The 13,268-nt window shown below is 38.8% G+C and overlaps 1 protein-coding gene across 1 annotated transcript in view; it reads left to right on the forward strand.

Annotated features, from left to right (window-relative positions):
* The window catches only part of myo16 (myosin XVI), a 92,959-nt gene that overhangs the window by 5,060 nt on the left and 74,631 nt on the right, over positions 1-13,268 (forward strand). Inside the window, 1 exon segment of the mRNA XM_044216300.1 lies at positions 3,760-4,029. Within this exon segment, the coding sequence (XP_044072235.1) occupies positions 3,760-4,029 (270 nt within the window).

The raw sequence follows: 13,268 nt of genomic DNA on the forward strand, positions 1-13,268 counted from the left end.
CATACATCTATATCCTGCACATTTATGGTGTCTGCAGTTTGCAGTCTGTGTGTGTGTATGTGCATGTGTTTGTGTGCTATTTTCTAATTTACAAGCTCCTGCAGTGCTGTCAGTGTTATTAGCTGGAGCCTGCATGTGATGTTCCACATTCAATCAATAACTGATAGCCTAGAGATGGGATGGCAGGAGAAGAAAGCTACTGCTTTCCATCCCTCCCTCTCTTTCTGTCTCAGCTCACTTCAGCTCTCAGATTCATTCAGCCCTATTTCCCATTAGACTCAGTCCTACTGTTCTTTCCCACTCTCATTCGCATTCAGACAAATGGCAGTGTTACTTTTGTATGACTGTTCAGAGCCGACATTATGTCATAGTTTTTCCATCCAACTACTGAGGGAATTTTGTACAAACGTTTGAAAGTAATTTGCAAAATTAAGTAGGATTGATGTGGGTTTTCATCAGTTAGGTTGATGCGAAGTTATATACTGTTTTCATTTGATAAATGGAAATTAAAGTATTTATTGATTGAGGGCAAATTTTTATTGATCTTTGCTGTCACTGCTGGCCATACGTTTTCATCTTACAACAGAAGACAAAGAAATGCTCCTGGGAATTTTCTGATACACCAACAAATAATTTTATATTAACAACACATTCACCCACATTACATAAAGCAACACACAGCAAGTTATGACAAGTCATGAGGGGCAGATATTATAGTCACAACATGTCACAACATTTAGAGCCATGTATGAACTGCTGTGCAGTTAAAGCGAACCTTTTAGCACACTGAGCATACATCGTTATTTATTTAGACAAGTGAATTTGTATCACTTTTCATAAATATCTTTACTAACAAAATGTTATTTTACTTCAGGGTGTTCTCTAGTGGATATCCATCTGCTACTGTAATATACCTTAAGGTCTTGTCTTGTGAGTCTTGTCTGTATCAACATGCCATGTTAAGTGACGTCGTTCATGTGCTGGGAGTTTATGGGTTGATATGACTGTAGCCTTGAATGCATGTTTAATAGATGATGTATGTGGTTGACAGAGAATGTGAAGGATATAAGTGGCCAAACCAAGGAAGAGATGACAGTCACAGAGTCAATGTGGAGGTGGAGACAGACAGAGTTCATCATATTCACCATATCCATATTTTGTATGGTAAAACTGACAGAGCTAGTGTGCTTTATGATATCTGCTACTTTTGTTGCTCATAGTACTACCTAAGTATTAAAGAGAAGAAGAAAGAAAAAAAGAATAAAACCTGCAGGCTCTGATTTTTCTTGGTGTGGCAAATCTGTCTCGTCCTCATACTCTCACAGTTTACCAGTAAACCTTCAATCAAGACAAATATGAAAAATGAGAAGAAGATGTGGCAATTTTTCATTCCTGTGCTTGGAGCCCTGCCAGTTTTTCCTTCAGTGAGTGAGTTCTGTTTAGAGATGAAACAATTAGTCGATAAATGATTGGGAACTATTTTGATCATCAGTTATTTTACAAGCAAAAATGCAAGTATTGCCATATTTTGGGGTTTTAGACAAAACATGCAATATGAAGATATGATGATGTTAGGCTTTATGAAATTTTGATGAGAAGTTTTCATCATTTTCTGCCATTTTATAGACTGAATGATTAATTGATTAATCAAGAAAATAATTGATAATAAAAAATAATCATTAGTTGCAGCCCTAGTTCTTTACCTTTCACCCACTTCCAGACACCTAATGAGCCTGGTACTCACAAAATAATCACCTCTGGCTGTTAGACTGACATACTAGGCTAGTCGTCTGGGGCGTGCATGTGTGTGCGTGCACGTACATATGGCCTAATGCTCCAGGGGTAGTGGCGAGTGATGCTCTTGATGTATTTTTTTAGCTCTGCAGTGAGCTATGTGTCAGCATAGGATAGATCAGGGCGACTTATATCAGTGCACCCACTCTTATAGGTGTCTACTATGGACACAGAATGAAGGGGAAGAAATATATGAGAGTAGAAGAAAACAGGAGGCAATAACGGGAATGAGGAGAGATGGAGTCGCATGATATTGGAAAAGGCAGTAGGTTGAGTGTGTTTTTGTGTTTGTATGTGTGCTTCTGCTCAGCTAAGTTCCTAAAATAAAATACAGTTGAAGCAGACACCTGGCATGAAATATAATAATGACCCCCCTTGTCTGGAACCTGAACACAAAAGAACCTTTTTAGATGTCTAACCAGAGCAGATGGCACTTGTGTATTCTGCAGGAGGTGTGTGTATGTGTATGTGTGGCAAACTGGGGTGGAGGGGGCAGGTGTTTTGAATGAACGTGTTGATGTATATCAAAAAGAGAAAAAAATAGAGGCAGAGTAGCTCCATTTGTCTGCTTGGATGGCTTTGTCTCTGCCTGATAAAGATCCTTGTCCAAACACACCTCGGCCCCTACAGATGAGAAACAGCAGTTTACTGTATAAAGTAGACACAAAGTAGCAACAGTTCACTCATGTCTGTTGGAGGACTATAGAAGGCCATCTTATATATGTTACATATTGTTGTGTTGCTTTTCTCTCCTGGATGCTAGTACTGTTCAAAGACTATTGCATGACCCTCTGTGGATATGATGAGAGATGAAGAGAGATGATAAAGTCTAGAGTCAGACGGGTGTGTGGGAAACATGGGGATAACATAAAGTACTTCAAAGATGTCCTACTAGCAATACTTGACGAACAGACTGATGTGTGCTTTGAAAGAGAGAGATGAAATTGAGACATAGAGAACCACTGGAGATCAATGGAGAGACAAAGTTTACTTAAAACAAAATGGGCACAAAAGAATGAAAGCAACAAAGGAACAGCAAAGTTAAGTTTGATAAAAGAAGGAATGAGGTAGAGAGACAGCAGGGGCCAAAGAGGGATGAGTTGGTGAGTTAGAAAGAAAAACACAACACACACTATTTCTGCAAAGCCATCGTCCTCTTCATATTTTACTCCTCTGGGTTGGCTTTGACCTGAATTTGTCAAATTATCAAAGTTGTCAATGCCAGATTGATGTACATACTTTTACTTAAAACCCACCTTATGTAATATGTTTTAATGTCAAGTGTGTTTCTCCCTTGGTTTTTACCTGAGCACACTCAGTGAATCTCATTCTGAGCCCACCTACTGCACAAGCACTGTACATCTGAATCATCCAAGCAGACCTTAATAGGTTTAGCAGCTGCCTTGTGATGAGATCTGTTTGGCAAAGTTCCACTGAGAGGCAGAGAGATTATGTGGAGTCAGGAGAATCACTACACACTGTTGGGACAGGAGAGACAACACACAAAATGCCCTGATGCTTCGCTTAACTCACTTGATGGCTAAACAGACACAGCAAATATCCTTTATAGTAAAGATACTAAATTATCGCCCACACACAACTGGGCAAACTGCAGATACAGACATGCAAGCATACATACATGCACACAAAACAATACTGTGTTTAAACACAGTTCTGCCTGGAGATGAAACTGACAACGTTAGTGTGTTTCACCATCTGAGCCTTGTCTCATTTGTTCAGTATCAAACTGTAAATACTATGGACTGCAGTGTTTTTTACTGATTCACCAGATTGTCTTTCTCACTCTCAGCACGGATAGCTTGTCATCAGAGCCTGAATGAAAAGAAATAATGCATAAATGAATTACATTTGCATTTAATTTTATGCAGCGATATAATTTTCTGACACTAAACGTCATTATCATTGTCTTGCTCTCTATCTTTCTCTGTCTCTATTTCTCACCAGGTTGTTTCCAGCTATGTAATGTCTTTCGTCAGAACATGGAGATAGACCAGTGTCTGCTGGAGTCTCTCCCCATTGGCCAGCGCCAGCGGCTGGTCAGGAGGATGCGCTGTGACCAAATAAGGGCGTACTACGAGAGGGAAAAGAGCCTTCAGCGCCAGCAAGGTGGAATCAAGGTTCGAGCCCCACCCACCCACCGTAAGAAGCACCACGTCTGCTTCAGCATCACCGATGTCGTACAGGATGCCATCATTCGCCATGACGACAAAGAAGGTGTGTATGTGGGTGCACCTATGAGGGTGTATGTCTGTTTATGGTTGAGTGAAAAGGTAGTAGTGTGTGTGGATGTGTACACAGTAAACATTTGAGGCAACTAGATTTGCCAGCTCGGCTTGTGCTGGCTCACATATATTGCGCACACACATACACAAGTGGGCCAAAACAGTGCTGCTCACTGCAGGTCACACGATTTGTTCTGCTGGAAGCTGTCCACTTAACTGAGGAGAACAGAGTGGAGCATCTATCCTGATACAAAGAGCTCTCAAGGATAAAAATACCTTAGCAGAGATGATAATGTCTGCTGTTGAGAGCAAACAGTACATCCACAGATTGGCACTTTCTGTTGGATTCTAGGTAAAAGAAGCCCATTTGCTTTGTTTTCTGTCACCTGCACTGTGCAGTGGCAGTGACTAGGGGGTTTGAAATCTTCTTTAAAGATAAACAAATGCCAAAAGTAACAAGAGAACATATGACACAGCTTCTTGCTTGGTTGCTATACTTAGCTGACACAGCAGTGAATATTAGCTGGTACGTAAGATTAATATTCCGTTGTTTATAGTTTCACGTGTGTTTTCACATTTGCAACACAAACACAAAGTAATGCATCAAAACAAACATCAGCATGTTCAAATATTAGCCCAGGAACAATGAATACTGGGAATTGTTTCAACCATTCAGCCGTTTGTTTCAAACAAATGGGAGCTTGCTAACACAGGGTGTACTTGAATGATTTTTTTTTTCTGTAAATACAGATGACATTGAAGATAATAATAGTCAAAAGACATGCACTGGAGCATTTAAGAAATAATTTAAAAGAACATTTGCTTAACCTTCATTGTGACACTTATAGACTGAATGATCAATTAATCAATAAAATAATTGTCTGATAAAATAATCATTAGTTGCAGCCCTAATTCTTTACTTTTTACCCACTTCCACACACCTGCTGAGTCTTGTACTCAGTATATTACTGCTTTTAGTAAACATCTCGAAAAATGTCATTGTGTGCCTTTCGGTGTCTGTATTTGTGTCTGTGAATATTTATTTGTGTCTGTCAGTGTATTATGAGACTATGAGAGCTTTTCTCAGGCACACAGTAAATCATATTGGGCCTCAGGTCTAAGCAGGACTGCAGCCTGCTTGGCTCCCAGTAAAGACACACTCAAGTACTCAGGCTGTTTTTGTGTGATCAGATAGTTGTTGAACCCATAAAATTCAAGAGGTCTTTACTCTAAAGGGCATTGATTTTTTGTCCAACCTCACCGTCTTTCTTTTTGTCTATGCCAGTCAATTGCCAGTCATTTACCCAGCTGTCTGGGTGTATCTGTGTCAGTTCTACAAGCAGTCTTTGCAGGTCACTGTGTTAATCTCTGCTCTCTGGCTGCCAATGAGGTTCAGCTGGTCTATGGGAGCAGCTGGTGTGCCAAAACAGCCAGACTGAAACCAGGGTTCCTTGGCTTGGCATGAATCAGATCTGCTACCCCTCTGCTGTAATGCCTACCTACCACCAGGGCACCCCCATGGCACTGAACTGGTACCAGGCTACAAGATCTTTTGCTATGGGAAGGTCTCTTTTGGCTTAAGGCCTCACTTTTGCTGGTGTTCAAGGCAAGAACTGGACCTAGATTAAACAAAATAGTAGACTCACATGCAGCAGTCCTTGCATGAGAGACAGATTTACTTCTAACAGACTCCTTGAGTCAAGGGAATACCTGAAAGCTTTAGGATCCATTTATGTTACTCTTTGTTGGCCTGTCTTGTTATTCTGTCTGTATTCCAGTGTCTTCTCTTTGGGGTAACACTTGGTTGTGTGGAGCAGCACTTGCTACATCTTGACGATGGTTCTCAAGCATTCCTCACTGGTGCTGGTGAGCTGAGTGATAACAGTTTTTCTCACTGTTGCTGCTACCGTTGCTGCTTGAGTTAGCTTTCTTCTCCTTTTGTACAGAGTGATAGGATTTGCCTCAGGCTTGGACTTTACCCAAAGTAATGTGAGAACATTTTTGGATCTTTTTCCCTTACTACAGAAGCATTTTAAGAGAAGAGGGATTGTGTAAACACACTCGTTGCAATGAGAGCCTAGGGGTTAATCTGGTGGATAGAGGTAAAAGAATAAGGGATTTGCATTTGGCTCATTGACAATGCCAAGATACCCCAGTCTCTTGCCTGGAAAGCAGAACTCAATAGAAATATTAAACAGGATATGTGAGTGCTGATTTCCTCTTTATGATGCAAGTCTATATCTATATCAGATATGACGATTTCTTGATTATTTTATGCTCTCTCTGTATTATTGTTAAAGGGATCCACGAGATGAGGGTTTGAGTGTGAAGTTTGAAATGAGACTAATAGACTATGTCAAAACATTGTAAGGGGCCAACAAAAATGAACGCCTGTTAGCTGATAGACAATGATATCTTTAACATCGCCGTTATCTTGAATGAACTGTGCATGTCTCAGCTTGATTAGTTTTCAATTTTCAGCACTGTGTCTCCCAGATAGTGATGATTAATGAAAAAATTGATGGAAAGATGTTTTGGTGTCCCATCATTCTTTTTAAGAACTTGTGAGTGTGCATGAGAGAAAGGGAAAGATTAGCCAAATAAGACTCGGAGAGGAAACGACAAAAGAAACAAAGAGGCTGAGATGGAAATAGAATGAGAGAGATAGACAGAGATTGGGTGAACCCTTGTTATGTCCCAATTAAAGCCTGATTTAGTGAGCTGGCTTGAGAATTTGATTCATAGATAGTGCAGAAACTCAGTCTGCTGACAAGGCAGCCAGCCACACACATATCCTTGTTCTTCTATCTTTGTGAGGACCGTCATTGACAAAATGCATTCCCTAGCCCCTTACCCTAAAATGTCCTCACTTTCCAAAAAATGTCCTCACTCTGTAGGTAAAAAACATGTTTCAGTCCTCACTATATAGCAAGTACAAGTACACATACGCACACAGACACAGACACACACACACGTATGCACGCACACACACGTATGCACGCACAGTCACACAAGGATTTATTTTCTTATGGGTTGTCTTTTACAGGAAATAAGATGAAGGAGAATGAGGTAAAGAGAAGCAGGGTAGAGAACAAAAGAAAGGGTGAACACGGTGGGAAAATGGAAAATTGGAAAGAAATTGAAAGGCAGCAGGAAAGAAGCATCGGGTTAGGAAGGATATTGTAGGGTTAAGGTGAAAAATATACCAACGACACACAGCCCTATAGTTAGATAGGAGCATACTATACCTCATCTCCATTCTCCATTCCCATATGTCATATGCAAACATCTTGCTCACTTACGTTTTGACATTTGGTGAAATTGCTTTTCCCAAACCAATCTCTTAACTTAAAGCAGGACACAAGTGGAACAGCAGCAGCTGTTGCCCTTGTAGCCATGGAACTTACAATCAATTTTTATTATGTCTTCCCCTTTCAAAAGAATAATGAGATTAAAAATGACATTTTCATGTCTGCGGTTCTTACTGAGATGATGATTCCTGGCAAGTGTAAATTAATTAATTATTTATGAAGTCTTAAGAAAGGTGAGCAGCAATTCAGGTGAGTTTAAGGTGACTTTTCTTTTGAGGAGAAGAGTTTTTCTAAGTCAACTAATGGTGACGATCCACCTGTTAGTAAGAGTCTGAAGTGAACTGTTACATCACATCATCTGGGAATTACTTGTGATGCCACCTGTATGGTTTGAAAACCCATCTTTTATCAAGGTTTACAGGTTAGACACCAACAGCACATTTCCATCCCTAAGTATTCTTGAGCAAAACATTGAACCCTCATCTGCTCTAGTATTGTATGCTGATTCCAGTTATGCATGTATCACATTTTCGGTGGATAAACATTTGTTAAATCGTCTGACATTGACTTACTTAGCTTAGTTAGTTTCAGTGTTATAATGGTTTATGTGTGTGCATATCTGGTTTGCGTTTTTGTTAAGCCACACTTATGATTAGCCACCTACCATTATTGATCCGTGTGTATAGATCATCCTGCAGGCACAGCACATGGTTCAGTCAGTTCTCCATGATGAGGAAGTGAAGCAAGCAGAGGTAACAGTAATAGCTTTCAGTCTTGTATGGTGTTTTGGAGCATAGCTTTAGACACAGTTAGTAAAATTGAGTCATACCATGGCTAAAATAAGAACACCATGTGCACCATGTCCAGTCTTATACAATGTTCAGCCATTTGTGTTGATGCAGTCCCCGCCTCCAGATCAGTGTAGCAAAGCTTCTTAACAAACAGAGCAGCCAATTTTCTGGAAGTTTAAACAGGCCTTTGTCCCATTTAATCTAGCCCTTAAATACCTCTTAACTCAGAGGAATTCTGCAAAAAGGTGGCACTGGTGCTCATAGTCTTTCTTAGTCCTCAGTTTTGAACCCAGATCAATATTTAAAGTATTTCATTGAATCTATTTCGCAATCTAGTATGATGACGTGTTCATGCAGACTAAGGTATATGCTAAACTGTATCTTTCTCTATATTCTGTTATATGTTGTTTGTTTTTCAAAGGAAATCATGTTCTCTAGACACATGTAATTGTAATAGATGTGCTGGACGGCGCTGAAGCTGAAAATCAATGTACCACTGAGAGTAGTAGTGATCCTGTAGTAGTCTATTTAGCAGTCAGCTAGCCATCACCACCTCACGTCAATCCAACACTCGGGTGTCCTGTTCAGTGGAGAAAACATGTCACATTGTTACTGCCAGCCACTTTAGATTTTAATTATATATAGTCTCCCCAGATGGTAAAACACAAACCAGGGAAGGGAAGAGGAGAGATGGTGAATATGAATGTTAGAGGAATACATTGATATTTCTCTGCAATTGAGCATGCTGGGATTAAAGATACGTCAAACACCTGTCATGTTTTTGACAGAACGAGGTCTAGGCCCACAGAGGTGGTAGAGAAAAATGTCATGATATGTTTTACTGGAATACAATTTAAAACCTTAGGACTCTCACTCTGATACAAGAGGGATCACTTTAATGTCAACTGCATCATCAGGCAGCATACTGAAACTTTTCACTAGCAGTGGTGTTTATCTGAGCTGCTAATGTTAAACCTTTGGTTCACTTGTTGACTCATCAGTGTTCCTTTAGAGGTTCAGCAGTGCAGGTTAATATGAGAGGAAGGATATAAGAGAGCACGAAAAATAAAAGTACTTTGTGAACTCATTTTCTCACAGAGGTCTACACTGCTCAGTTTGAAGTCGAAATTCAATTTAGATATTTCGTTTCTGTGTTTGAGTATTTCAATTAACATTAAACCCAAGAGGGAAGAGAAGTGTGTAATGACACTTATTTCCCAAATATGGTCAGCACAGAAAACAGATAAAAACACATTCACTTATTTGCAGTCCCTGGAGTGTTTAACTCTACTCCTCACAAACAATTGCATTTTCTTAGTCAGTCTATATGCTGGATTTCCTGAGACTTCAGCTACAGTACTACAAAACAATGCTAATTTCATGATACATTTATCATTAGTATAAATGGTTTTGTCTTTGGAGGACATAATAAGGACAAAAATAATTAGCGTATTATTGTACAAATATATATACACTGTTTTGTTTTATAGACGCTATTTACACAACGTTGTGAGTTAACATAGCAGGAAGCGTTTTACAGAATCGTCCTTGAAATACTTTGGCAAATGTAATCTTGTGAACATGGATTAACACCCTGGTGTGTTTGCTGTAAATGTTTGGCATCGTTGCAGAGACTTTTAACACCTCAAATCCATAAAATTATTTCATTTTTGAACAAGTGGGCAGGAGATTCCTGTTCCATCTTACAGAACTCATCATACGATAATCTGCATTTAGAGTTAAGCATTATTGGAAAACTCTACAGTACCTTTTTTCATCAGGAATCAAACAAACGAAAAATGTCAAAGCTCATTTCAGAAACATGGGGCAGTGAGGTGAGACGGTGCCTCTTGTGACCATGACTGTGTGATAAGGACCGAAGAGACAGAAGCATTTATAAGGGTGAGGGATTTGAACAGAATTTCATATGGGGTTGCCAAGGTATGATGCTGTATATGGGGAGAATATGCTGGGTTGCTAGATGAAGAAAATTGGCAATACTGCTGTAAGTGGCATATTATGGACGATACATTACAGGGATTTTATCAAATTCATGGAATATCATGGTCCAGTAAAATAAGGACCAGCCAAAGAATTGAAAAGAGAGGCTGAAGAAAAGTAAATTTAATCTTGTATCTACAGAACATGCTCATTCACCATGCGCATCATATCTACTTCAAGAAGTTCAAGTTCAATAACGAATAATATTGTTATCACTTAATGGCTTGTTATGGAGGTTTGTGATATTATTTCTTAGCAGAGGAGAGTATATCTCAATGTCCTTTTCAGGAGTGGAGAAGTGCTAATTTTTTGGGGTTTTTTTACTGTCAAGTGTACTTTGAAATTTTCTGTGGGAATCTGAGAAGCATTAATTAACGTTATGTACATGACACATGTCATTCTATCAATCTATACCTTGTTTAGGTTTCTCTCTCTCGCCCTCTCTTCCTCTCTCTCTCTTTTCCACTCTGCTACCAGTTCCTATCTGGTTGCCATGGAAACTCCACATATGTCTTGAACAGCTGTTTAGCAATTTTCTACAAAATGACAGCCGACTTTGCTTCGTGCCCACTCCCCATTTCCCAGTCAGCAGCCTCCCGAAAGAGGGGTAACACACACACACACACACTCCCAAGACCAAAGCTTGAGATCAGCAAATAATCAAACACCAACTGACATATAAAGATTTAACATATACAGAAAATTACTGTTGTTGCTGTGGGACAAGCATATGGCCACTGTAGGTGTGTAAATCATTCAGTGGATATAAATCTCTTTGATGACCAGTGTTCCTTTTCTCTTTCAACTTCATTACAACAGAGATAGACATTGTTATTCTTTACTGTAAACCTGCAGCACCTCCTAAATACAATTTGTATGCATTCTGGTATTTACTTGACATACAGCTTTCTCTCTGTGTGTGGTTAACATCCCTTTGATTTAACACACTTGTTGGAATTGTGGAATTACTGAGAACTGATTTACACTGTCAAACCGTTCAAGGATAGGTTCACATCTTTTTAAGCCTGTCTTCAAGCATTGTACATTGAAACTGTTCATACTGGTCTTTAAGAGATCCCTTCCCAGGGTACTTCCATTGGAAGAGATGAAGGACAAAATCCACAATCCTTGTTTTGTGCAAAATTGTATTTTAACATTTATCTGAAGCTAATGTGAACTTCAGTTGAAACATCAAGACAAATAGACAGTTATTCTGTATTTCCGTGCTGTGGAGGGCTAGTAACATGAAGATTTTGTACTAAAAAGACCATAACTTTGGAACTTTGAACTCAGATTGCTGAAGTCTCATATTATCTTCAGCTAAACTTGGAATGTATTTTTGAGAACAGGGACTATGGATTTTGTCCTCCATCTCATCCAATGGAAGCACCTTAGGATGGGATCCCTTGATGGCCAGTATGAATAGGAGGAACAATTACAGTAAGTAAAACCTGTTTCAGTGTTGATGTGGACATCTGAATATTGTTTTAAGACAGACATGAAAAATATGTGAACCTATGCTTTGAGTTACACTAATCTTAAAAGCAAGTTAGAATTAATATTGCTGGCAAACTCACTACTAATGCAAATACCAAATAGACACAGTGGATATGTGGGCTTCACAAACAGATTACAACAGTGGTTGGTCTTGACAAGTCCACCAATTGTACAGTACTATTGCTTCCTAATGGCCATATTGCCAGACAAATGCTTTGCTGTTTTTCTTTAACTGTCTGAGGGTCAATATGTAGCTCTTGGCCTTCAACCTCTATTTAGACACATTCAGTAATGTGCAATAAAACTCCAGTAGGCTCTTCTATCAAAGACTAGCACTAACTGGCTCTAACAGATGGGAAGTTTTACAGACCAGAGACTGTCCTGACCACTGACACTTACCAGACGTCATAGTTAATTTTTATTAAGAAGCAAATCATGATGATACCTCATTTAAAAATTGCAGCTCTACATTCACTAAAGAGCAGCCCTGTGATATACTGTTCGGTAAACAGGAAAGCAAGAGCATTATCCCCGGTAACGACTTTAGCGGTAGATGAGCCATAATTGGTGGTTTACAGTCTTGAGCCCCTACAGTATGTTGAGGAAATGGGAGATAATTGTGCTGATTGACTCCAAGGTCGGCCATCAACCATTTAAAGGCCATTAAGCACTGAAGGCCATTAGAAGAGTGGGAACATGTCTGTGTACAATATGCGTTTGGCTTGTTTGGTATGTCTGCATGTGCTTCTAAAATGATTAGTCAATTAACTGATTAGTCAACTGACAGAAAACTAACTGATGACAATATTGATAATTTGATAAATGTGTAAGTAATTTCTTAAATAAAAATTCCAAACATTTGCTGGTTACAGCTTCTTAAATGTTACAATTTGATGCTTTCTCTTATTCATACCTTCAGTATTTGGCTGTTACTCAAAGCAAGGTGGTTGAAACTCACAATTACGTATATAACATACTTATGTTATGGATTATTATTAATAGTTTTTTTATCAAGCAATTCATTGTATAGTCTATAAAATGTCAGAAAACGGTGAAAAACTTCCATCACAGGTTCAGCAAATATTTTGAATTTTGTCTTGCTAAAACAAATAATTGTTTATCAAAATTTGTTGATTATTTTTCTTTCGATTGACTGATTGATTGTTTCAACTCTAAAAATAAGTTATTTGTCGGCCACATTTTGGCTCTGGTAACTGATGATTTTTGACATTTCTTAGAAGAGTCAATGATTCACTTATTTTTTTTAAATGAATAAATTAATCTATAATGAAAACAAACAGTAGCAGCCTTAATGTATAATATACTGTCAGTGTGTCGATATGGGGTGGATGTGGGTGTGTAAATGCATGCATGACTATGTGCACACTATACATGGCTATATGTATCTGTGAAATGTACATATGATGCAGGCAAACCTATACGTGTACGTACAGTATACACATACATACACATTTTGGAGACTGTAGTTTGTAGTGCTGTTGAATTGTATGACCATACCCAACACCTTTCAGACAGTTTAAACAAAAACTGAACATTATAAGGTATAAAAAGGATTTATTGCAGAGCTGTTGTATAAGACTTCATTACATTTGTGGGATCAGGCAGAAGCA

Source organism: Siniperca chuatsi, linkage group LG12 (assembly GCF_020085105.1).
Source record: "Siniperca chuatsi isolate FFG_IHB_CAS linkage group LG12, ASM2008510v1, whole genome shotgun sequence".
In the NCBI taxonomy this organism is placed as follows: Eukaryota; Metazoa; Chordata; class Actinopteri; order Centrarchiformes; family Sinipercidae; genus Siniperca; species Siniperca chuatsi.